This window comes from Pleuronectes platessa, chromosome 22, assembly GCF_947347685.1.
Source record: "Pleuronectes platessa chromosome 22, fPlePla1.1, whole genome shotgun sequence".
Classification (NCBI taxonomy): domain Eukaryota; kingdom Metazoa; phylum Chordata; class Actinopteri; order Pleuronectiformes; family Pleuronectidae; genus Pleuronectes; species Pleuronectes platessa.
The window spans coordinates 16,151,878-16,178,230 of NC_070647.1; the positions used below are offsets into that span (position 1 = coordinate 16,151,878).

The window sequence follows — 26,353 nt, forward strand, 5'->3', positions numbered from 1 at the left end:
TGCGTTAAAAGGAAAATATGAACATCAGACGCCAGGAGATAAACGGAGCCCGTCAGCAGGAGGATCAGGAGTTCAGCTGGAGACACGCAGACACCCGACTGGTAAACATCCCTCCAGCTACAATTAAATAAACAAACCAACTAATCTAACTCCCCCCCCCACCCCACCCCCCTGCAACTGTTTACAATAATTTGACAGTGCGAGAAAAGCGCTGGGAATAATTCCTCTGCTCCGGCACGATTTTTTTACTTTTTTGATCCGAATCAATCTCGTTGTCTCGTGAGCGTAAACATAAATATCTCCACCGGCGCAGCTCTGGCTCCTCCCGGTTCAACTTGGGTCTGTTAAAAGAAAAATACCGTGGTTTCGTCTTGAGTGAATTTGAGTTCATGAAAGATTTAATAGAGCGTTCACGAGGCTCGGTTTCGGGACAGGGTGATGGATTCCTTTTAATAACCGTTATTGTCTCTGACGTGTTTGGCAGAAGAAGCTTCTTCCTCGGGAAGGAGGAGACGCTTCTCCAGGAAAAACACCGGCAACACTTGTTTTGCATCAGTGTTGGTCTGTAATGCATTTCACTAATTATGTTTGTGTCTCAGAGATTACAGTTTGAATTGAGAAGCAGTGGAGGAGCCATGCAGAACTGTTGCTACCCCCAATCAGGCAGATGTAGATCGTGTCTCTGATCTCATTGGCTGTGATTTCCCAACTTTAAAGTGATGTCATGATGATGTCATTCCTGTCATAATCATCCTAAATAATTGTCCATATTTTTGTTTGAGGTTGTCCTAGAGGATAGAGAGACATATTGAAAGATGCATTTTTTGGAACTTGGCATCACTCGCAATATGACATAATTTAATGGAGGGGGGGGGGGGGTTGTGTACATAAACACACACACACACACACACACACACACACACAGGGTCGAAAACAATTACTGGCTTACGGCTACAATGGCCCGAAGAGTAATTAGATCATTAAAATATTGCTGTGTAACTTTCTAAAAGTTCCTCCAAAACATTGGCTGGATGATTTTTTAATTACCTATGTGCTAAATGCAGAAGATGCAGCATGTGTGTGGGGATCCAAGATATTCTACTATTGACAAATGTATAGTAAGTTATAACTTTTAAGTAATTTGCAGAAAAATCAGTTTTAATGGCAGAAAAGCTTGTTCCATATTTCTGATGGCGTGGTGAACCATCAGCGGGACTCGAACCCTGCTGCCGCTGATGGACTCAACGTGTCTCTACCCAGTGATCCCTCACCCCCCCCCCCCTGCTCACCTTGCAGCTTGGTCTTGGGGATCTTCCCACAGGGCTTGGAGGCCGTGACGGTGGTGGCGCAGGTGGCGTCCATCAGCGCCCTCTTCAGCACGCCCGTCCGGTTCTTCTTGCCCGTCGCCAGGTCGCACTCCCCCCACGCCTGGAAGTCGTACTTGCATTCCCCTAGAGAGCACACACACACGACAGAGAGAACACACACTTAATCAGAACGGCCTTTGTTCTGGGAAGCAGCTCCGAGGAGGCACGGTATAGACGCAGCCGAGCAGAAACCCTGGTGAGAACAGCTTCTGTATTTGTTCTAAACAGCAGCCGACGGCCATCAGTCAACGGAACAAGTCCACTGAGCCTGAGGATCTGCGAGTCCTGGTCTGTGAATGGCTGTTTGATGAGCATTTATAATTTATCTGGCTATTATCTGCGTCCTATTAAATGAGAAGTGTCCAGGATCAACAAAGACTGAGTTCTGCTGAAGCCCCGGATCACAAACCCGCTCTTATTAACCACAAAATAAAAAGTGCTGATTGCTGTTTGCCAACACGAAACAGATGGCGTCTCATTTATTGATCTTAAATCTCCTATAGGACGAGAACAGGCTAACAGATGAATGTAATCAAAAAAAGGAACCAGCCCGGCTGCCGTCGAGCCGCCTGGAAATAAGGGACAGATACAATCTCAGCGGCGGAGAGCGAGTGGAAGCACTTACTGCAGCAGCTCAAATACATTTCACACGTGTGCTTTCATTTGATATTGAATTTAATCCATCTTAAACTCAACCCCAGAGGACGCGAGATTGCACCAGCACGAAGCAGCAGTGGCTGTCGTATGGTATAGAAATGTACTTTGAGTGTGTGTATGTGTGTGTGTCTCTGTGTGTGTGTGTTGTGCGCCGTCCCTCCATTATTTTGTTGCCACTCCAGCCGGTGGCTCCCTCGGGGCCGTGACACTCATTCGCCACTTTCCTCTCACATGAAAGCACCGGACGCCCTGTCACTGCCTCCGAGGTCCCAGGGCGCTCATCAGAGGAGCGGGGGGGGAGGTGGGAGAGGGGGTGAGGAGAGGAGGGAGAGGGGGCGAGGAGAGGGAGTGACAGGGCCATTGTTGAGGGAATCCTACAGGGACTTCATGAGCATCCAACTCTTTAAAAAAAAAAACATGCCTGCACACCTATAATTTATCTCAGAGAGAGAGAGAGAGCTTCCTGGCTGGCAGGCAGCCCGTGTCCTCATTAAGGTGTCACACTCACAAGTAGGTTACAAAAATATGTCGGGAACAAACTCACTCACTCTCCAGGTTCCCATCGGTGAAGGTAATAATTCATAAGCATCTTTAGAATCAAGTTTCTTCAGGAATCTAACACCTTTTTTTCACAATAAAACATGATCCATCCCTGTTTCTGTTTTTGAAATACGTCCATAAACATGAACATGAACATGCACACGTGACCATAAAGACGTGTGATAAGCAACAGGAACCTAATCTTTGGAAACAGGAACTTTGACTTTCCAGTTTGGTCCATGTCCCATCCGCTAACATAGAGGGGGTGAGGTTTATGAATTATACTGTAGCCAGCCAGCAGGGGGCGAACAAGATCATTTGGCTTCACTTATGGGCCCTGTCAGGTCAGGACAAAATTTCTAAATAAAAAAGACTGGTTTCTAAAAGAAGCTGTGCAAGTGGGGCAGGCATCACTCTTTGGAAAGTAAAAAGAAAAACAAGTCTTTTATTTTCTCGAGCAACTTCCCACAGTTCAAAGACCAAGATGATGTCACTTCCTGCCACTTCCACCCAACGTCTGCTGCTATAATCTATAAAACCAGTTAACTGGAACACCTGATGTGTTCATCACTTGTGACGGACACATTGCAGAGCTGCAGGCTCCATGCTTGATGGGGCCTTACTGGGGGGGGGTTGTCACTGGGAGACACTTCAGCTTTGATGGCTGCACACACTCCCAGTCCAAAAAAGCAAAAATGACAAAGCAGGACGATTATTTCCCCGTTTTATTTTTCTTTTTTCTGTTGGACCTCTAATTAGCGAGCTCTCTCACTCCCATTGTGGAAGTGGGGCCATTGTTTGTGAGAGTGACAGGCGGCCATACATCGTGTGGAGGTGTGTGTGTGTGTGGGGGGGGGGATGGATGGGAGTCACGCAGCTGTACAGAAGGAGGAAGGTGTTCTGGGTCAGCATGTGGGTGAAGATGATCTAAATACTGATCTGATCACATGTAGCTCAATAAGAGCATCTTCTCTCCTTTTGTCACGGCCTTAGTATCAAAGATGGATGATGACAGCTGAAGCCAAAGTCTCTAGATCGCCCCCTGGTGGCCAACTGCAGTATAGGTCATTTCAGCATCACTGTGGGGCCTTGGCAGAGGTTCCGCTGAGCGCCATCTTAGTTCGAAGATTTCTCTCTTACCTCCGAACTTCTTCTTCCAGTTGCAGGGGATCTTGCAGCGCTGGGTCTTGATGGTCTGCTTGCAGTCGGTGCCGGTGCGGGTTCCCTCCCTGGTGCCGAGTCCGCAGTCCCCCTCGTTGGCCACGCACACACTCCACTGCCACTCGCCACAGTCCGACTTGCGCTCCTTCTTCCCTGTTACACACAATCACACACTTCAACAACTGGAGTCGTGTCAGACGGGTCAGGCTGAAGAGTGTTTGAATTTAAGCTTTTATTAAAACGGAACACAAAGTGCTACATGCAATGTCTGTAGAAAGTATTTACTCTTGGACTTTTTATTAATATTACAAGGCAGTTATAATGGGTTTCGGTGCTTGCACTAATTTCCAATGCAAATTAACTTTTCCCCTTGAATTTAAATTGGACTAAATGTTGTTCTCTTTACCCGAGAGGGATTTATCTGACTTATTTTTCTCCTTTTTTGCGAGATATTGCTTTTTGTTTCTGGTGAATCCTCAAAGGGGACAAATTACTTTAACCCCACGGGCACCTTCCCCTATTTCATGTATTTTTTGGAAAAGTTGTGTCCACTTAAATAAGTTGTCACGAGGGACATTGTGCGCAGCGGAGCCTGGGAGGGGAGATAGCTTTGTGTGTCGCTCCTCTGAGGAAACCGAACGTTGTAGAGGTAAAAAAAATGACAAAGTGCTTTTTCTCCGGCGTTTACCTTGTTTCTCTGCTTTGCCTCCTTCGGCGGCCATCACCGTCAGCACCAGGAGAGCCATCACCGCCACCCGCGTCCACTGCTTCTGTCCATTCATTCTGAAACACACAGTGACAAGGCCACTGAGTTAATGTGTACGTGGAGTTCGGTGCTCGAGGGAAGCGACTTCAGACCGACTTCAGCGTTGTTACATTTCAAAACTCATTCATTTTGAGAGCCTCCTACAATACATATCATATCTCCACAAGTTGAACTGCTTGGTACAGAACAGAGAGGAGCAGAGAAAAGCAATACTGGTCTCATGAGAGCAGAGGAATAGCCTGGGGAATGTCCACGTCTCGTCTTGTGTCATTAACCCCTGTGCTGGATTCCAATATCGACACTGTGATGGTCAGTCACTGGTGTATTTGCGGTCCATCTCATGCTGTCGCGGGTGGAATCAGTCACCGCACCAGTTTGATTTGACTGGAAACAAGGAAAGGAGTTTAACACGATTTGAATTCTTGTGCCAGAGCCTCGATAAAACGAGTTGCGCTGCCCATCACAGACCTGGGACCAATAAAAGTTCTCACAAGAGGAGTTTAAAGAAGACTTTGCTTGTTTGATTCCACAAGAATGACACCGTTTAGCCAGATCCACGCAAAATATATAAAAAGGTCCTTATGGGTGAGGCCCCATCCCTCCACAACAGCCCACAGAAATCGGTTTAGTAGTTCTGGAGAAAGTTTGAGACAGACACTCTTGTTAGGGGCAGTAAATAACACCCATTCTTCTTTTCTGCAAAATAGCCCAAAGGCTTCTTATATGGTTTGAGACCGAGCAGAGGAAGTGAAGAAAAAACCTTGCACCTGCTGGACTCAGGCTGGAAAAGAGCAGAAAGCTTGAGATGTCAATTTAATCACCTGTCATGGAGGAGAAGGTTCTCTGTCTGTCTGTCTCTCTCTCTCTCTCTCTCTCTCTCTCTCTCTCTCCACCGTTATTCGCACAGATTTCGATTTATAAATTCAGTGTAGTTGGTTTAAAGGTTTAACGAATCAATCTACTTCTCCATATTGTGCATCAGAATCCCCTCGGTTCATGATCCTCCAGCTGGATGTGGATCAGCGGCAAGCTGCCACTGTGATCCTCCTAATGCACCGTGATTTAATTAGTGCGCTGAACCCACTGCCTTCGACAACCGACTCCTGTGTGTGTCTGTGTGTGTGTGTGTGTGTCTGTGTGTGTGTGTTTGTTTTACAGGTGAAGAAAATCCTCCTGCAGACCCGTGGAGGAAAATTACCAAATGTCTGTCCATCGCATTGTGTAGCGGTAGAGAAAAGTCTCAACTTTTCAGCTTCAGGAAAGTTGAGTCTGCTTTGTGAGAGAACAGTGAACCCCTCTGAAATTTAAATCAGGCTTTCAAACCTTCCATTTCATTATGAGCTGTTGTAGCAGTGGCCCGGTGCTTTTCTCAGAACCTCGTTATGAGCCTCGCGGCGGCGCCTGTTCTTCCTCGTGGTCGTCTTTATACTCTTCACACTGTTTTGATTAAACACTTCAACTTTTTTTTTTGTGTGTTGACTTTTTAAAGAGATTCCGAATCACTCATTTCCATAACCACCCCCGAAAAGGGGAAGCAAAAAGTAAACCCTTGAATCCCAACCTGAAAAGAAGCAAACACAATGAGTTCTAAGAGTTTCACAGAAAAAAACCCAATGAAGGCGACTCGATAAGGATCGCTCTCCACCAGAAAGGCATTGTGGCCTCTCCAGAGATAAGAGAAGTCTTTCTCTCAGTAAGTCACGCAGAGTGATGGGCTCCGGGTGCACTGCAGGCACAAGGGGGCGGGGGGGGGGGGACTTTGAATGAGCACTCCATACGGTACACCGAGGAGAGAAATAAATCTTGGGACTAAACTGAATTAACCGTTTCCTTTCGTTGTAGCCAGAGGAACCTGCTGGATGACGGGTTCCTCCTCGTCTCCTCGTCTCCTCCTCCTCCTCCTCCTCCTGGGGTCAGTAAATCAACTGGGAGTCGCTCACTCCTCCAACCAAGTAGCTCCCATTTCCGGAGCATGACAGCACCCATAATGGTTGACGGAGTGGATCGGAGCAGTTGAGTATCATGTGTGCTGCCTGGTTAAAGCTCATGATAAGAAGCACTTGTGGGGGGGGGTGCCACCGTCCACAATGCTTTTCATAAATGTGTCGTCACAATACCTGCAGCTCAACACCTAGTTCAGAGAGCTTTGAAAATAGTAATGATGATAAATAAAAGGGAAGATCCCTCCGCTGTGGTTAATGCCCTATCTCACCATGTCAAACCAGTGTTTCCCATTAACTATCCCATAATAACATAAGAGATCTCTACCTTTGCTGCATGGTATAGTTGTTTTGCTACCTGCTCTTGTCCGTGAAGTTGTTACCGTCCTCGCAGACAGTCAGACCTCATTACTTCAGCTGCAGAGAAAGTTTCTTCCTGACACTAACCGGATTCTTCCATCGGGGTTTCTGGTAATGCATCCAGTAGTTGCCCCCCCCCCCCCCATGTAATTTTACCAAAGCAGTTGTTGAATCCCAGCCGTCAATACAAGGAACTCTTCATCTTCACGAGCTGGTGTTTTGTCTTTCAGGATGTTTTTCTCCCCTGAATTGTTGTTTATTTCTGTTCTCTGCCAAAGTCCTGTCTGGATTCCCTGATACCAACACAGGCAGCTTGGATCCCACTCGCAGACTCCAAGTCGGGCAGTTGTGGTGATTAATCTTTAATAATTAAAAACCTGGCGCTCGAGCAGACAACGAGCAGCAGCAGCTACACCAGGAAAAATCAACCACAGCGAGTCAGAGCTGGAACACGGAGCAGAAACCAAACAAGACAAAGGGACGAGGAACAAAAGATGCTGATCGAGGTGCAGACTGGGGTGGGGGGGGGGACAAGTGGGAACAGTTAAGTGGAGTGGCCGGGGAGTCGGGTGAGGAAGTCTGAGGACATATGGTGGGTGAGTAGAGGAAGATATTGATATGTGTGGTTATGAGCTGGTGAGAACTTGTCCTATCAACTCCTGTATTTGCCTCATCCAACCAGACAGAGTTGTGGGTTCCTGGTGAGGGAGTGAAGGGGATCAAGCCAATACCGGCCACACAACAATGACACACACACACACACACACATGCACACTATGCCCCGTCACTCCACTACACAATCCCCAGATGCAAGAACCCTCTCTCCTCTCGGTCTCATTAGGACTGATGTGATCCCTGCAGAGTCTATGAAGGCGAATCTATTTATACGATCACATCCTCTCGCCTGCATCTAATACAAAGGCACGAGGAGATGGAGCCGACAGCGCAGCCATGAAGGAGGGAACCGGTTTAATGAATCAATTATGAGGTCCAGGAGAAAGGGGCGTCGCTCGGGTTATTAGTCGTCTGAGCCCGGTGAGGAGAGATCTCCGACGTTATGGTTCTGAGAGGAATAGATTTCTGTTTCTTTAACATACACCGTTAACCTCTCAAAAGATCTGCTGCTGATCAGAGAGCTGATCCCAGAAGGAGGAGGAGGAGGAGGAGGAGGAGGAGGAGGAGGAGGAGGAGGAGGAGGAGGAGGAGGAGGAGGAGGAGGAGGAGGAGGAGGAGGAGGAGGAGGAGGAGGAGGCACAAATATCACCACAGGACACGTGTTTGCTTTTAATATCACTTAGCCGCGAAATGAATTAAACATGTTTTTTAAAAACTCGGCCCCCGGAGGTAGCGAATCACAGAATCAAGTGTTTTCCTGCTCGCTTCCACCAAACAAAATTTAATATTCAGAATTGAGCGGACGGGAGAGAATGTCTTTGTTATTAGATTTAAGGATTTGTTTTGGTCCAAAGCCTTGAACGCCTGTAGCTCGTGGCTAACATCATTTGCATGTGGACTTTTCACAGACGTTAAACAACTTTTAGGGTCTGTTCGGGTAAATAATAGTTTTTGCATTTTGATTTAAACACTTACAGCTTCTTATCTTCCAAATTATTTGTTTGTAGAAGTGCACACGTAGTATTAACATGGCTGTAGCTGCCGTCATAAGCGGCTGCACATTCAAATATTCATGCTCTCTGAATCCTAAAGAGGGTTTGTGTTACGAGTTAAGCTATTAGAGCTTTTCCAGACACGCCACTGGAAGGGACGACTCATGTTCCACGATGATGTGAGGCCGGCTGAGCAGGCAACAGGCTGGTGAGGATACAGAAATGCTCAACTCTTAGTGCACTCTGGGAAAAGCAGGAAGTTGGAGACCAAACCTGCAGCAATAAGCAGGTTTCATCTTGTGCAATAAGCTTTTGGTCTCCTGTGGAGGAAAAGGTCACCGGGGTCGTTCAGAGTCTTGTTCCAGGTGCAAAGATGAACTTAGAGAAGAGAGAGAGGATCATGTTTGTCTCTTTGCTAAATGAAGAGGTTACACACAGATGTTTTTGCACAGCAGAGGCCGGGTCAAATATCACAAAGTCATGAAATATAATAGGAATGGAAATAGTTTGGCTCTCGTGTCGGAAAACTCAAAACGCTCCTTTTTAAGAGTTTTATTTACCAGATCTACTTTCTCTTTTTGAAGAAAATTAAGAAGTAGAAGTGTGAATAAGCACGATAACAGACGCGATAGGCTTTTCAGCTGAGTGTGGAGGTCATCTTAAAGATACTGCTTTTATTTCTATGCATCGTTTCATGTTGCTGCTTCAATGACGAGCTATTTTTTTTTGTATTGACACTTGGATGTTTTATTTCTTTGAAAGGTTCTCCCTCTTGTGAAGTCCATGACCCTCACGTGGTGAATAAGGTTGAAACAAATCAAGAAATTGAATTAAACAGCGTCTCCCACTTGTTTCTGCTCCTGTGAAGTCCTTTTTTTTTGTTTTTTTACGATATTTAGAAACAACAAAAGCGAAAGAAAAACATGTTATTCACAAGTTTCTCTGTGAAGCTTCAGGTAGAGACAGAGAACACTGCCCCGTGTCCTTGGGAAGAAAAAAAAAGTCCACTTCTAAGTGTCTTTCCCGTCTCAGTAGTTGTGATTCAGAGGGGGAGCGGCTGCCCCCCCCGAGTCACACAGAGCATATTGAAAGGATTTATTTAGGACTTTCTCGCTCTGTGTGTTCCTTGAGCCGCGGCTTTGGAGAGATTCCGCCACAGATGAAATGAGAAGTGCATCGACTAGAGGACGGAGGGAAGGAGGAAGAGAAGAGAGAGGCGGGCGGGCCGACGGGGGGGGGGGGCGAGTGAAGTCGGGGCACACACACACACACACAGGAAGCCGGAATGCAGCCGCAAATAAACTGTGGATTAGAGAATGTAAAGCATAAACGGGCCGAGTCAATGGTGACGGGGGGGAATATGGATGAGGAGAAGGTGAAGCTGCCCGGGAGCCATGACACCTGCGGGTTAGATAACGACCGCCATTGAGGAAAAGTGATTCATACCTCTAGGGGCCCGGAGGGGGGGTGGTGTGGGGGTGGGGGGGGGCACCATTTCTCATGTGCTTAGGTGCAGATGATTAGAGGGGAAATGCCACACATTCTCTGACTTGTGTTTTGTGAAAGGTCAGACAGTGGAGGGGGGGTGGGAGTGTGTGGAGAAGGTCCCTGCTATCGCTCAGAACAGCCCCCCCCCCCCTGGAGGACACCCCAGGGAGATGCACGCCGGAAAACAAAAGCAGCATGCGTGGTGTGTGTCTGTGTGGGTCTATCTGTGTGTGCGTGTGTGTTTGTGTGTGTGTGTGTGTGTTGCGAACTCTTGAAAAAAGTCACCGCACGACGATAGAACTTGTTTTAATCATAAAAACACAATAATAACGACAACGAACAAAAGCTTTCAGAGAAGCATCGGAGCTGAAAATGCCAAAACTGAGGACGGGTGTTAACGCATGAATGGCTCCATTACACCGATCTTATTATAATCTACGCTTCAAACACCCACTCCGAGCCCCCCCCCCCCGTCTCCCTTTTATCATCCACACGCACATAAGGACATCATGAGCCAACAATGAACTCCAGTGGTTATCAATTACCCTCCTCCTTTTTCTGGATTATGAATCTGCAAGCGTAAAGGCCGAGTGGGGCACTCGTCCCTCATCTCTTTATCTGCGGATCTATTCAGTCTATTCACTGGGATACTTTAACCATGTTTTCATGTGGGGGGGGGGGGGGGGGCAGACGAGTGGATTCCATTTTCTCTGTGGAGACAGGTTTGTGTAAAATACCCCCCTAAAAAAGACAAGATAATTGTTTTAATAACTGGCTCGGGGGGGGTAAACAATTTCAAAATAAATATTGAAGAATGTTCAATTTGAGGATGCATTGCTAAAGTCTTATTTTTTTTATTTTGAGATGGCGGAAGTCAATGAGTGGATCTGGTTTGAGTCGCACCATCGTGTTTCAGACGAGGTAACTTTTTAAAGCAGTCTCTCTCTCTCTCCATCTCCCTCTCCCTCTCTCTCTCTCTCTCTCTCTCGCTCTCTGTGCTTTTTTAATTCCGCCTGTAAACAGACTGTGGAAACGTCTGTTATACAGAGCAGGAGAGGCAGTGACAGCTTATTAAAATAAAAACCCAGGAATCACGGCGCTCTTGAAAAAGCGAGAACGCCCCTAATGTGTTGTGAACTGTAAGATAAATAAGGCCGAGGCAGATTCGCCTGCCAGTCAGGACACGAGCACATGAATAATTCAGGAAATAATACGGGGGGGGGGGGAATCAAATATATATATATATATATATATATATGAAGAACATGTTGATTTGTGGAGTTCAACCTAATGGACGGGTTCATTTTAAGATTTATTTAAACTGTAGTGATGTGATACCTGACAGGCTCACACGTAAATGTCAGTGAGTCCAAACCGCTGCTAATTGAGCAGTCAATTAGAAACACATGCATTCACTCCAGATTGAATTAGTTTCCACTACACGTGAAAGTGACGTTCGAGTCAGTGACGGGACTGAAGAAGGTTTAAAGTCTGTTTCTCACAGCAGGGGGGGCGGAAGAACTTTGAGTTATCTCAGCATAATAAAAACTTCATAGGTTTCAAACTGGTGTGACATTTTAATTGAGTTCAGATAAAAAACTCAACCTGAAATAAGCACCGTTCATATCTCAGCTACCTCTGGGGCTGTCACTTTTTATTCCAAATCCAAATATTCATTTGAACTCTTGATCCAGCAGGGGGCTCTCATCATCAGTTGGTGAAGTTATGTTCTTTTGCTGCGAAAATGGAGGAGGCCAAAGCATCTGAAGAAGAAGAACCAGATCCAAATCTGATCTGCTCCCAGATCCAGATCCAGAGATACTGATCCACAAAATTTTATGAAAATCGTTTCAGTGGTTTTTGAGAAATCCTGCAGACAAACACAACTTCCTTTTTGGAGGTGATACAAAGCAAAGTTTTTTTACTTTTGGCTTGAACATGAATCAAAGTGTGTCTTTGCTGCACAATCCACTTTTCCGCTCTCCCTCCATGTGCCTCAGTGGGTTTCTAACACTCGTAGCTTTGCCAAGATCCATCTTTTAAAGTCCCTGCTTCCATCCCCGGTCCAGATTCACACCTCTCCAAAGCCTTTTTAAAAGCGATTGTCTTCTTTTTTTACCCGCCCACTTCAAGCCCCCCCCCGAAGCAGCAGTTTACAGACTTTTAACTGCCACCTCTCGAGTCGCAGGATAAACCACGGGTTTGACTCCACCCGCCCACTTCTCTGTGACTCCGGTGCTGGAAGCCTCCATGAGTCCAAACTGAGAGGAGATCAGTGCTCACTCTGTAAAGACTTTATAGATCTAAGTGTGAACAGATCATTGTTATCACTGAAGTCATAAAGAAGTTCTGCCAAACTCTCCAGCAGATGGACTGCGAGGGATTAAATTACAGTCTATTATAGACACATTCATTCTTTAATTACAGGATTCATTTATGGTTCTTTACTTTGCAACACGACGGAGTTTGCTCTTTACAGTTTTATGTTTTGTCAAGTAGAGAAAATAATAAAGTAGAAGATTAAACAGCTTGGAGAAAAGACCGGGGTCATGGTGAAATAATTAAAAAAGTCAGTGCAATAATTAAATTAGAGAAGAAAACTTTTATACCAGACGTTGGCATTGAGCTGGTGCAACAAATAAAGTCTCACTTTCAGACAGCCTCACAGTGAAGGGGGGGGGGGGGACGACGACTCATGATGAAGATGATGATGATGATGAGTCAGATCCTGTGTCTCCTCTGCCTTGAGTTGTATGCTGAGAAATTGTCCACTGCTTTAGAGTCTTTATACACACATATTAACCATATTTACGTGTGTGATATTTCTGTGTGTGTAAGTGTGATAACTGAGTGTAATTTATAAGTTACACCAGAACATGTATCACCCCCCACACACACAAACACACACACACACTGTTACTTGTTCAGATCTTCACATTTCTTATAGTTCCTCGAAAACAGCAATTGTTTTGTATTCCCCAAATTTAAATGTTGTATCAGAGGTTTTATCTACCTAGTCTTTGTTGAAATATAAATTTTGTTAAATATAAACATGTCATACTTCACCTTTTAAATCTTGAAAACATCCCAAATTATCTTAATCCCAAAGATATTGGTTTTATGGCCTTGATTTCTTTAAAAGGTGACCAAACATTTCTGTTTTTAATTTGTCACAATTCAAACATTTCATATCGTGTCACTCATTCAGTTCATGTCTCAACTGCATAGAGGGGGGAGCAGACTTTGGAGCCCCCTAGTGGCCGGGGTGTACTAAGAGGAGAAGCATGTCTGTGCTCTAGTGTCAATCTCCATAACAATGACAGCCGGCTTCATCATCTCATATGTGCACTTCAGGACCTCACAACCGCCGCAGGACTACACACACCACACACACACCATACACCACACACTCACAGACACACACACTGTGAGAGGAGATATTGCTCATCCTCTGGATTTAACCATGATTCCAGTCTGCGATAACCTACATCTCCCACCCACACACACACACACACACACACACACCACGCCAACATTTCCCCACAGACCTTCACCCACCCACTTCCGCCAAGGCGGGGGGGGGGGGGGGTTGGGGGGCGTCACACCGCGAGGCTGAGACGGAGCACGACTCCATCAGCCGGTGGAGAGAGGACGCCCGCGGTCACCTGTAATCCCACACCGGCTTCTTCAAGCAGAGAGTAGGACCAGATCTGAGAGCAGCCGGAGAATGTCGAGACTTAGGAGATTTCTGCTCTCTTCTTTTATTGCAGCTTACATTTTCCGACTATGTCAAAAGAACCAGATTTGATTTCATCCCAAATCTGAGAAACACCGAATTGTACAAGACATTCTGCTGTAGAGAGAGAGGAAGAGAGGGAGGGAGAGAGAGGGATAGAGAGAGAGAGAGGGACAGAGAGGGAGAGAGAGGGACAAAGAGGGAGAGAGAGAGGGAGAGAGAGAGGGAGTCAAACCTTCTCTCAGGGGCCACGTACGGGACGATGGAGAAAATCTAAACATTTATTTATATGCAAATGTCACAGTTTATTATTTTGTTCACATTTTGTCAACACACATCCTGCAGGGAGCCTTGTTTATGATAATTACATCAGGGCACAGATGTACATATGTTCGTGGCTCGTTCACGTAGATTAAATCCAACAGAAGTTCAAGTCTTCAAGTCGGCAAAGTGAAAAGTAAAGTCTCGGCTGTGATGCTGCGTGAAGAAGTTGGTATTAAAAACAACCTGAATGCAGCAGAGCAAACAGAATATGAAATCAAAGCCAGATGTTTGTGTGTTGATGTCTGCAGGCAGAAGGGAGAAGGTGTGAACCCCACGAGCTCCACCTGATGGAACACAACAGAGCCTCAAGGTCAGTGGCTGGATGCAGGAAATGTGTCTTTAGGTTTTTGTAAATCCAGAACCCATATTCCACAATATCTGATTAAATGAAGATCTAAAACTCAAGAAGTGGGTCTTCAGCAATGATTGAAATGTTTTCTAGGGTCAGAGCTTCTCAAGAAATGTATAACCCCGATTCTGAAGCTGTTCCAGAGATTAGACCGAGCCATTGCAGAGGTCTCAGGACGTCCAGGTTGGTCGACCTCAGTGCTCCGGGCCGATAACTTGATGCCAGACCCTTTAAAATCTTATATAAATAATCATAATAATACCCAGCGTTGCCCCGTTCAGTGTGAAACATGAAGATGTGAGTGAAGCTGATGCATTGAGTGTGGGCAGATCCCGTTTATCCACTTGAGCAACACAGATTGTTGACAGCTCTTCCCTCCGCGTTGAGGAGATGTAACGTTCTGTTTGCAGTATTAGTGTCACACTGCTGGAATAGATCCTGCAGAATATACTTATATATATATATGTATATTTATACCTGTATCACATTTCTCTGCTGAGCCCACGTACAGTGAATCACAGCTTCTTTTATGTGTGTTTCTTTTGAAACCGGTCTTACAGTGGCAGGTCTGCATGCTCTCTAATGCAGAATCACAAAGATAGAGAAGTGGGTCTTTGTGTAGCCGAAGTGCAGTCGTCCTGTTGTGTTGGAATAAAGCGCGACTGCACATTACGAAAGACTCACAACTCAACTCAGACGAGACACAGTCAAGGACCCTCCATAAAAACTTTAAACTTTACAATAACAATCGGACTCTTCAGCCCTGTGAGTCTAATTTCAGGGATGAGTTGAAGCCTTTTAATCACCAACCTGTGTGATTTGCCTTCGAGGGAATCATCACCGGACATTTTCCACCAGTCTCTCCCCGGGACGCCCTGACACGTGCACGGGAGGCTGCAGGTGTGGATGAGTGAAGCCGGAACACGGGAGTTTGATTCCCAACTCGTGGCTCGTTTGATTAATATTCACCGGCGCCGTGCTCCCAGGTGGCCGACCCGCAGAGAGGGTGGGGGGGGGATTCTGGGTGTTTCTGCTCTGATTGGGGATTTGTTCCCTCGTGCACTTAATTTATTTTCTCACCAAATAGACCCGGCAGCCTGAAAGTTGTTGTTTGTGTTGTGCTATCGGGGCTGAATGAGGAACATGGTGAATAGATTGACACGTTCTCCTGAGAGGACATTATTATTTTTAAGGCTTTTTTTTTTAATTAAAATGGCTTGAGGTGTAAAAAACCATGAATAAGTATCTAAAATCATCTGGATCAAACTTTTTTCGAATACCTGAAAACACATTAAAAGAAAAGTTCTGTGTTGTTGCAACTTAACGTGAAAGTTTTAACTCAGCGTTTTTCAGTCTCCTCTTTTAATTTGATTTCCTAATGAGTTTTGATTTAATTTTGAATTATGCATTGTTCTATTATCTTCGGTTCCTTTAATTGATTGAAATTTGAAAATGCAATTGCACTGTTTTCTGTTTCTGAACAGCAGCCGAATAGAAGAAGAAATGTGACTCCTGTGAGTTTGCGTCTCCATTTGTTCGTTGTTTGCAGAATTTGGCAAAAAGTTACACAACGGATTTATATAAAATTTTTACAGAGGGGTGGGACATGACATAAGGAAGAGCCCATTAGGTTTTGGGGTAAATTTGGATGAGGGGGCAGTTGCAGGAATCATTTCAACCTTTCCCTTGATTTCTCAGAGATTAATTCGTGGATCTTAATGAAAAATATCAGGTAGGGAACTGATATTTACGAGTGTGAGTGATTTTGTGCAGAAATAAACGTGAATTTAAACGTTGGTTTTATACGAGGAGTGCTGGGTCCTCGGCGGAAAGGCAGTGCTGGTTATTAAAATCTGAGTGAAAGTGAATTTAAAACCCCCGAGTGAGGCTGAAACTCTTTGTTCCACAACTTTAAATCATCATTTGAAGCAACCGGTCACTGCGAGAGGCTGTTTCCAATCTCTGCTCCTCCTCCCCCTGGATCACTAAAAGCCGCTGCTTCATTTCTTTCACCGCAGTAGGTGGGTGTTGGAAATGAGACGTTAGAGCTAAATGATGATGAGAGTTTTCCCCGAGTCTGGCTTCAAGGAAAAGGAAAAGGAAAGAAAAGCAGCTAATTTGTGATGAGTCAACCACGGAAGAATAATCACAAGTTTCTAATTTTGACTTTTCCTAATGGGTGGCAGAGCTGCTGAGCTGCTGGTGCTGCTGGTGCTGCTGGTTTCTTTGGATTTAACTGTCAGCAGAGGGCTCTCATGATCTATCCCATAATGGGCCTGACCTCTCATCTGCATTCTGGGTGTAGTTAATGACACACACAGCACCATCAGCGTCCTTTCATGGCCATATTGAACCCTGTGGCTCCTCTCTCTCTCTCTCTCTCTCTCTCTCTCTCTCGCTCTCTCTCTCTAACAATGGTGTAGATTTGCCTCAACGTGTGTACTTCATGTGTGTGTGTGTGTGTCCTGCTGCTCGATGTCCCATTGATTTCCTCCACATTCTCCCGTTGAGGCTGAAAGAATTGATATATCCGTGGTCCGCTCTCTTTCCCCCTGTGACCTCCGTGCACCGCGGACGTCACGCCGAGCGGACGACCTCGTCAGACCACACGCCGGCCTCGACCCCGACCAAATAAGTTACCGCCTGAGCAGGAACGAGGGGAAGCAGAGGAATGGTAAAGATGTTTTTTTTTGGGGGGGGGGGGGTATCTCCTGTAGGCCACTTAAACAGCTTTAATCAACCTGACGACCATTTTCATATTTGAAATAAGCTGTGAAAAACATCTACCCAGCACCAAAGAGAAGAAAGACTTGGTGGTTTTTTGATTTGTCAGGAGACCAGAAACTCCATTCAACCATTATTATTATTATTATAACTCCAACATAGATATTCTAATGGTGCTCAGGGGCCGTGGATCCCGGCTGACTCGGGGCAGAGAGGTGGCCAATCGCAGGCTCCCCCCTTGTTTAATCTGTTTTTCCCTTTTCTCCTTTTTCCATCTTTCACTTTACTTATTAAAGCATGAATCATTGTAAACTGCCAGAGATTCTACTACTTTACATGAAATTAGATTCTAAGTAAAAGTCGATTTCCCCCCCCACCCCACCCCCCCCTCCCCTCCATTGTTTGTTTTCATGGTTTCCAGGCAGCGGTAACGAGAGGCAGAGGAGCTACAGAGCAACACGACATAATTAAGATGAAAGGGGGTGGGGGCGGGGGGGGGGCTGCGACTAATTATCATGACTGTACTTATTTGCGTCGTTAATATTTTGTGGTTATATCATAATAAGCACGTTTGTCTTGCCTCTCGATTCAAACCGGCCTCGTTCCACGGCGGCTATTTTTAACTTGTTTACTCCCGTGTTGCAGTGATAGTGTCGCTCAGCTGCCCCCCCCCCGCGACCCTCAATGAATCAAACGCAGCTTGCGACGCTCTACATCCCCCGACCCGCTGACAGGCTTATTTCCAGCCACGGAGGAAGCAAACTGGGGGGGTGGGGGGAGTTATTTACCGGGAGTGGTGGACAGAGAGGAAGATTGGACATCCCTGATCTGTCAAGGACACGTCTTCTTGTCCAAAGCAGATCCGTCACTTTCATTGCTTTTGTCTTTGGGCCCATTTGGTTTGTGAGGGAGAGGGAATTGAACGGCTAACGATGGCGCGTCCGCTTTCATCTCGCACTGTCGTCCACCCCCGCAAGTTTGCAGCACGGAGACAAAGTCCAATCTGAAACCTGTGGATTCGCTCGAACGCGTCCTCACACCCTCAGGAGTTGTACAAAAAAACAACACACAGACATAAAAAGGCCGAGAAAGACGCGAGTGTGAAGCTTCAACACGTCTCACGTGGGGGGGGGGGAAGTTAATTGAACACCTGTTTTCCCAAAGACCCTCACACCAAACTTAATAAACATGGAAATAACTTTGTGTGTGCAATGTCCTTCACTGGAAAAGGGAAACATGGATAATAATTAGCATCCATGTCCCTTGTGTGTGTGTTAGTCAGTGAGGAGAGAACGTGCAGCAGCACCACAGAGATCCATCGCCTGCGGACCTCTGACGTCAGCAGGTGGGGGGGGGGGGCTGATGGGAATTCAATACACAGCATTCACGCCACCTAATTTATTCCACAATAAAAATCGGCTGAGGCTTGTTCGTCCACCGGCTCCAGTGACGGGTCCGACGTCACCGGAGCGTGAAGTCAAGATCCTGGAGGATTCACTGGGACGTGTGCTGCAGCTGTGGTTTTTGAAATCTGCTTTAAATAAACCCCATTTTCCTACCAGCATTCATGCTGCACACAGACACACACACACAAACACACACAGAGTTGTGTCTCCATGACTTCAGAGGACATAACATTGAAAAACTTTGATTTCCTAGAGATTTACTTGAATCTTAACCATAACTAATACTAATTTATCCTAATCTAATCTAAATACTGACCTTATCGAACCAATATATCTTAACCTTAACCAAACCATAACCTAATCTAACTTACTAACATTCCCCTAATCTAACCTTAACCAACCGCTTGACCTAAAACTAACCTGAACCTTGATTTACACTATGGGGACTTGCTTTTTGTCTTCATAAGGAAGGCAGGTCCACAAAATGTGATTGTGTTAACAGATTCCACACAACATGAGTAACACACACAGACACACAGACAGACACACACAGATCCATCCCATCACCATCCCATTGCCTCTGCAATAACCCATCTCCATCCATCAGGGGAAACAGCCCACCACATTCTCTGTGTGCCTGCCGCTGTCATTGTCTCCATCCGTCTGCACAGAACACGACTCGCTGCAGCTTTATTTACCGAACCATAAATGTGGCGAAACTATATATGTGACGCAATTTACAAATAAATAAGGAGGGGGGGGGGGGGGGGCTGCGGCCCATTTGTGCTGCGCGGACAGATCCAATCATTCCTGCTCAAAATGGAAACACAACCCAGGGCCGCTGTGTGGATGCCGGTGGCCCTGAACACAACTCTGGTTCCAGGTCGTGGGGGGGGGGGGGGTTCAGGGTTAGGAGGTTGAAGTGGGTGGGGGGGGAAGCTGCTTTTGCCCACGGTCACAGCCCAGGGCACGGAACCGCGACCTTTCAACTTGCCACTGAGCATTAGAAGAGTCAGAAGAGACGCTGCACAGTGTGTCGGGGGGCGGGGGGGGGCGCCTCCTCTGACACCCGGGTTTAACTCGTAGTTCACCCTGAGTGGAAAAGAGCAAGTGACCGACATGCAGGTCGTTTGATAACTGAAGTTCTGAACTTTGACCTGTGACATCACATCCTGCACTTTCCCCACGTCCAGCAGGCGATGATCCGTGATTGGCTCCTCAGGCGATGATCCATTCGGTCAGGGTGACGAGTGGAAAATGAAAGAGGAAACACTCTGCATCTTCCAAGTCAGTGAGCCAACAAACTAATTTGAAAGTTGATATTTAAAGGATAGAAAGGGACACTGTTGCTTTAAGACGATAAAATGTTGTCTTAAATGTTTATTTTGGATAATTACACCACGTTTGCTCTACTTCTTGTTTTCCTTTTGATCCAACAGAGCAGTTTCTAACACTTTAGAGAAGAAATCTGTGCCAATTCCCCCTGAAGTAAAGATAATGAGGTTAATAAATGGCATGTTATTAAAGTTCATTGAGGCAGTGAACTGATTACGGCTAAGTTTGACCCCCGACTGGCGGGTGAATGGCTGGTGAGCAGGGGTTCGAGTCCCGACATCAACTCGTCTTTGTGGCCATTCCGCCAACAGCCTCCCGATGCCAAGTGGGCGACACCACAAAAAATTCAATCTTCGGGGGAAACTGTTCATTCAAAATAAGGCAGTTGTGTGATTTCCTCCTTATCCCCCCCCAACCCCCCAACGATAATGTTTAAAGGTCTCTCGGGCGCATGATTGAACTTTTCAGGCAACAACTGGTGGAGTTCCAGAAACAGACTCACAAGTAAAGGGTAGTTGTTAGGTCTGCCGCCCCGGGGACGAGCTTTACTGCTGTGTAATGCTGTCGTTCTCTTTCAGCGGGAGCATTGAGGTCTTAATACATTTCCATCCTCATGTTTAACGGCCATTACCTCCTCCTGTACACGATTTGAGAGGAAACGGCTGAAAATGTGTTTTTAAAGAAAAAACTGTTTCTGTAAAAGATTTACGCTCGGCCGAGTGCAAACGGCACCCGGAGGCAATAAGAGAGAATATGCAATAAAAGCTGGTGAGGAATGGATATTTCAAACACACCTTGTGGAAGCTGTGTAAAAACGTCCTCAGTCTAGAAGCAGCAGGGACGTGTCCTGATGTTTAAGCTACTTATTCTAATGCTAATCATATTGTATAAGCTTAATGTCCTTATTTTCACATAAAGGTGTCTAATGCAGGAGTTTAATGGAAACTTGGTGAAGCTGCTCTTGGTTCAGTTGTTGAGGTTTGTAGCCCCCCCCCCCCCCCCCCCCTTGGGATCACCAGGGTCTCCCAGTGATGAACTGGTGAGGACTGGAGGGGGGACTGGAGACCTCTTTACCCCAGCGACGCCTCTTGAACCAGACAATGCATCAGGAAGTCAGGGCCACGCACCCAGAGCCCTCGGGGGGGATGAAACAATATGAGTTCACTTTGTGTTCTTCGTGTTCTGTCTCCCGGGACGTGGCCTCGAATCCGGGCCGAGCAGCAGGTGAGATGTTGCTTCACTAACCCGGCTAACAACCCTAAAACTCCAGCGGAGGTGGAGGACAAGGCCCTGGCCCCGGTGTTTATGGTCCGACGGAATGTGAACCCCGGGTGAGAGAAAAGAGGGCGAGTTATAATGAGGCACCCCCCCCCCCCCCCCCCTCTGCTGGTTGTTTATTTGGACAGACCGGCTGTCTCTCAGCTCACGCTGTGGATGGAATACTAATGGACACGACTAATGATTCTCTCTCTCTCTCTCTCTCTCTCTCTCTCTCTCTCTCTCTCTCTCTCTCGTGATTCCTTCCCACTCGACTCCCCTTCTTCTTCTCCATGAAACTTTCATCTCTCAAGTCAGGGATTAAAAATGCAATATTAATTTACAGCTGACACGAGGGCACGACGACATGGACGCCCACTTTCAGAGGATTGAGGGCAAGAAACCAGCTCCTCGTTGGGGGGGGGGGGGGCTTTGTTGAGCCCACCCTCACTGATCCTGGTTTCTTAATCACTTATTGGCGGGTGGACATACAGCGATGACAGAGTGGGGCCTAATCTAATCCTCTCCCCACTCCTGTTGTAGGTGTTTCATTTTCCAAATCGTACTTTCTCCAGAGTCTGGAGCCTCCAGGGAGGAAGAGGAGCGGCAGGAATCTCTCCACTGGACCCGATTAAAACCTGCAGAGATTTAGCCAGGGATTAGACACCCCCCCCTCCGGCATGAGGAGGCTGCAAAAAACTGTGAACATTATTCTCTTATGAAGTATTGAAGATTCGGGCCTTTAAAGCAGCCGGGAAACGACCGTTTGACCAAATCAAGATGAGCTTCAAAAAGAAGGAAGGATGAAATCTTCTGCCCCGAACATCTAATTTCCCTGAATGAGCCGAACAGAGAGAAACTCAACGTCTTTCTCTTTTTTTTATTCACGCCATCGCTGCACTTAAAACACGACTGGAAACCACGATACACTACACAGACCTTTCTAATCCGTGGAGCTACATTACCATTAGCAATCCAATTAGCGACAGGATTAGAATAGCAACACTAAGTGGCAGATGCGGTTCCACGGTGTTGCTCGTCATCAATTCCACCTTCCTCTCAAATCCCAGCATCCCTGAGAGGAAAATCAACCTGCCACCATGTTCCTGTTTAGTTTTTCTTCCTTTAATACTGATCACGTCTCGAAAGGATCAATGTCTCTGTTTTTAAATTATCACGATATCGTTAATAACACCACTGGTCATGGATGTGGAGTCAAAAGCAGCTTTGAACAAAGTGAGATTTCATTGATTGAGCCAATAGATTACAGCATTTAGACGGAGCGTTGGCAGCCTATTGGCCGATACGGTATTTAATGGTCCCCTCAGGGTTCAACTTTAACCAGAGCCGGCATCAGGGGAGAAAGTTTCCCCAAGTCGATAACGCACTTTTATTTCTGCTGCGCTGGAGAGGGATTCAAACGAAGGAGCAGTTCTTCATCATTAGAAAAAGACACTGTGCTAACCCTCATATCGGCTAACGGCTAATATCCAGACAGACTTTGCACAACTTCTCCTCATTGTGTGCGTTTCGTTCTCTGACGACTTGTGTGTGTGTGTGTGTGTGTGAGACATGAAAATCCTCCCTCAGTTCATTAGAGTAACGCAAACGCAACCCTGGACGCACACAAACCGGAGTGAAGGGAGCACCCGGAGGGACCCTGAGTGTTCCCTGTTTGACATTTGCTCGAGATACACAACTGCAGCTGCTTCTCCGTGCGAAGCTTCACACAGGAAACCAGGCAGACGTGCACAAGTGTCAGTTTTACCTTCTTCAAACTGCCCTCATCAATATTTCATACAGCAAATGGGTCCGATGTGAAAGGAGGTGCTTATAGAGACGGAGTATAAGAGGATTATTGCCCCGCAGGTCCTCCCAGGCCTGTAGTAGTCTTAACACTTTAAGGTAATAAACATAGTGAATGTGCCTCAGCTTGTTTTAACCACTACAGAATTCCCTCTACAGTGAACTAAATAGTGATTAGTAAGTGATTTCAGACACGGCCCCTGTTTCCATATGTAAAGTGAACTCTAGTAAATAAGTAAACTGGTTTTCAGCTGCTGGTTTCTAGTTCGTCCCAGGACCAGCACCGAAATCCAATCAATCGCATCCAATTAATTCCCCCGGGAGCCGTCTCACATTACTGGATGTTTACTTCCTCAGTCGAGCTCCAGCTCCAGCCTCATGACTTTTGGCCTTTTGTCACCTCCACGCCGGCAGAGGCCCCGGTACAGCGCGTACGAGTGGGGGGGGCGGCCGTGCCACTGAGTGGGGACACTAATGAGCTGACTGATTACAGTGGAGGGCCCCAGGTTATCATTAGCTCTCTGAGGATCAAACATCGGATCAAGTCAACAGCGCAGCGGCAGAGATTCAGGCCACAATTAGATATTTGTTTTTCCATCGGAAGAGAAGAAAATCGGTTTGAAGTCGAGGGAGGAAGAAGAACGTTTACACCTTTTTTTTAATTTGACGGTGCAGAGTTAGATGGAGGAGACGACGCAACAAGCCTCAACACCTGTGCACGGACACGACCCCCCCCCCCCCCCCCGACTTTGTGTGTTTGAAATCCCTCACCGAGGACCTGGGGACCGACACTAGAGGAACATTCTCTGATTTGGGGCTGTAATGAGATGGCGTGTACATGAGAACACATGTCCCCATTAACCCGGAGAGCCTCGGGAGCCGGTGCTGCCGCCGCCGCTGCGTGTCGCCGCAGGTGAATTACAGAAAAGAAATTAATTGAGATCTCAGTGGAAGGCTCAGGAGATGTGGTTGTGGTCACATCTGCATTTCCAAAGGATTTATTAAAGGATTATTCAAGTTTATCACAACTATCTTTAAAAAGCAAACTTTCCTTAAACATGACCCCTTGATCAAAACTGTGTGAAAAGAACTAAGAATTACAGAAACTCTTTTTTTAGTTTGGCCCTTGTCCCATTTAATAACATGGAGGAGTACTTACTGCAGCCAACCACTAGGGGGCGATCCAGATGCTTCGTCCTCACGTCTTTCAATAAACTGTGATGGATGTTTCATTTTACTACAAAGAGCTATATCTTCATTATTTAGTGTGAGAAAACCCAGGAGGGTATAAAAGAAACCCCTCAGGTGCTTTGTGGGAGATGTAGTATCCATGTGTTAATGGAGCTTGACCCACGTTAAGATCTAATACTGAGGTGATCTCCTGCTGCGCTGCTTTACAACCAGTTAACTCACCAGCAGCAGGAAGATAAAACCATAAACTTTAAATGTATATCGCTCCTGATCCTCTAACGCTCTCACGTCTTCAGGGTTTCTCGGATCTAATCGGCTTCAAACTCTCCTCGCTGCCGTCTGGAAGTGGACGTAATGAAGGATGTTGCCTTGACAGGCCTCTCTCCTGGCATCCCTCCCCTCCTCCTTTCTTCTACTCCCCCTCTTTTATCCTGTCCTTTTCTGTGGAGGCCCTCCGGACCCCATCAGGGCTCATTCAGTTCATCCCACATGTGAGGGGTCAGTGCGTACCCCACAAGAATAAAACCAGCCACTCAATGTGAGGATCTTTGTGTATGTCCTCACCCCCCACCCCTCCACCCCCCCACCCCCCTTACCCCTCTTTCTTCCCTTTCTCTCTCTCTCACTTACTTGTGCCCTATAGATGAGAATTGGCTCCATTCAGGGCGGCTTCCCTCCCCCCCCCGGAGCGGACTTCTCAGGGCCCTAACAGCGCAATTCTATGCCTTATTGCTCCGGCTCCTCCGCGGGGAGAGAGCAGCGTTTGTGAGGAAGACACAGAAGGAAATGAACTGGCTTTGTGCTCAGGCTTGACATATAGGCGAGATCACGTGGTGGACGAGTCTGCGGGGCAAGTGTTTAACAAGGGGGTGGGGGGGGGGGGGGGGACAGGGCAGAATGTGTAAAATGTCTCCCGAAAGGCCTCCGAGTGGCCGCCGTGGAAGCAGAATGCCAGGGTTGTACAGTATTTAGAGAACGAGGAGCTGTTATGAGTTTTCGGGCCTCCGCTGGCCGGCCTCCAGCGTAATCCACATTGTGCTTCTCCGACTTCCTCCAGCCCCTCCAGCTCATCTCCACCTCATGTTTAATCTCCCCCCCCCAGCTCTTTCATTAGGGACCACACGGAGCGGACACCTCATTTCGGTGCAAGACTGAGCTGGAGGAGGAGGGGGGGGCTTTTGTTTCCGGCCGCAGGAATGCCCACAAACACCGAGAGAGGAAGACTTGTTTGCTGTGACTCGGGTTGCTGCACCGGGGCTGGAGAGAGCCATGGCAACGGAAGCAAGAAGCTCGGCCGGGGCCACGAAGCGCTGACACAATACCAGCTGCTCCGGGTGGTGGTGGGGGGGGGGGGGGGTTGTCATTCCAGTCAGGCCTGACCCAAATTACGACATCCTGGGAAAAAAAGAAGTGGCCCACTTCAACCAGCGGCGGCACATGCGCAGACCGGTTAAACTGGGGCTTGCATTTATTTGGCTGATAGCGATATTGAAACAAAGCATATGGATGTTTGAAGTCTAATCAACCGAGGAGGAGGAGAGGAAGAAATTTAAAAAAGAGCCGGTTAATGATTTAGAGCCACAGTCGCACCGTAGCCCACGGCTGCTGGATTATTAGGACTTCTCAGTTGTTTACCCGACACGTCCACACGCCACTTTTCCATCTGCGCTCGTAATTCTCCAGCATCTCAAGCTTAATAGTCTTTTGTGTTGTTTTTTGTGTGTGTGTGTATGTGTGTGTTTATCGTCTCCTATCAATAGCCCGGAGGGGGAAAAATCTGCTCGGGAATGGGAAGAGTGTTACAAAAGAGTCGATTAGGACCATGTCAACAGAAGCGTCTTCACTTTCACCGGTTCACATTTCACCGACAGGCAAAAGAAAAGCGTGGAGAATCCACACATGCAAAAAAACAATGTGTGGATCAAGAAAGGAACTTCTTTTTGCAACTTTACCCAAAGTTTTACGAGTGAAAGTTTCTTTTAACCACACACACTCAGCAAAAAAACGTCCTGCACACAATCCGTTCTACTGGAAAACACACTTCAAACTTTTCCTCTTGCCCCAGTTAACCACTTCACAATCCCATCAAGCAAACCCCAAAGCAGGACATGCACCAGTAAGTGTGCCTAAAACAAAAAAATTCCACTTACTTGAGTTTGGAGGTCTGGTAGTTGTGTGTATATATATCAGAGCTTGAAGAAGTAGTTTCTCTAGACTCTTTTCATCTGCACCTCTGCCCCGCTGCCCTGCCTCTTCAATGCTATTTCTCTTTGTGGGCTGAGCATACGATAGCTGTGTAGTTTGTGGGTGTGTGCCTGTGTGTGTGTGTGTGTGTGTGT

General features: G+C 46.7%; 1 protein-coding gene across 1 annotated transcript; it reads right to left on the reverse strand.

Moving 5' to 3' along the window:
• Positions 1 to 1,206: 1,206 nt before the first annotated feature.
• ptn (pleiotrophin) lies at positions 1,207 to 26,353 on the reverse strand. The gene is made up of 4 exons (XM_053415481.1): positions 26,165 to 26,353; positions 4,414 to 4,508; positions 3,705 to 3,878; positions 1,207 to 1,451 (listed from the first exon to the last, which is right to left on the reverse strand). Exons 2-4 carry the CDS (start codon positions 4,505 to 4,507, stop codon positions 1,207 to 1,209), a joined length of 513 nt encoding a protein of 170 aa, XP_053271456.1. The 5' UTR covers position 4,508; positions 26,165 to 26,353.

Coding starts and splice junctions, on each gene's coding strand:
- ptn (XM_053415481.1), bottom strand. CDS start 4,507: ATGAATGGACAGAAGCAGTGGACGCGGGTGGCGGTGATGGCTCTCCTG. Junction 3,879..4,413: donor AGGCAAAGCAGAGAAACAAG/GTAAACGCCGGA, acceptor TGTGTGTAACAG/GGAAGAAGGAGCGCAAGTCG. Junction 1,452..3,704: donor CTGGAAGAAGAAGTTCGGAG/GTAAGAGAGAAA, acceptor TGTGCTCTCTAG/GGGAATGCAAGTACGACTTC.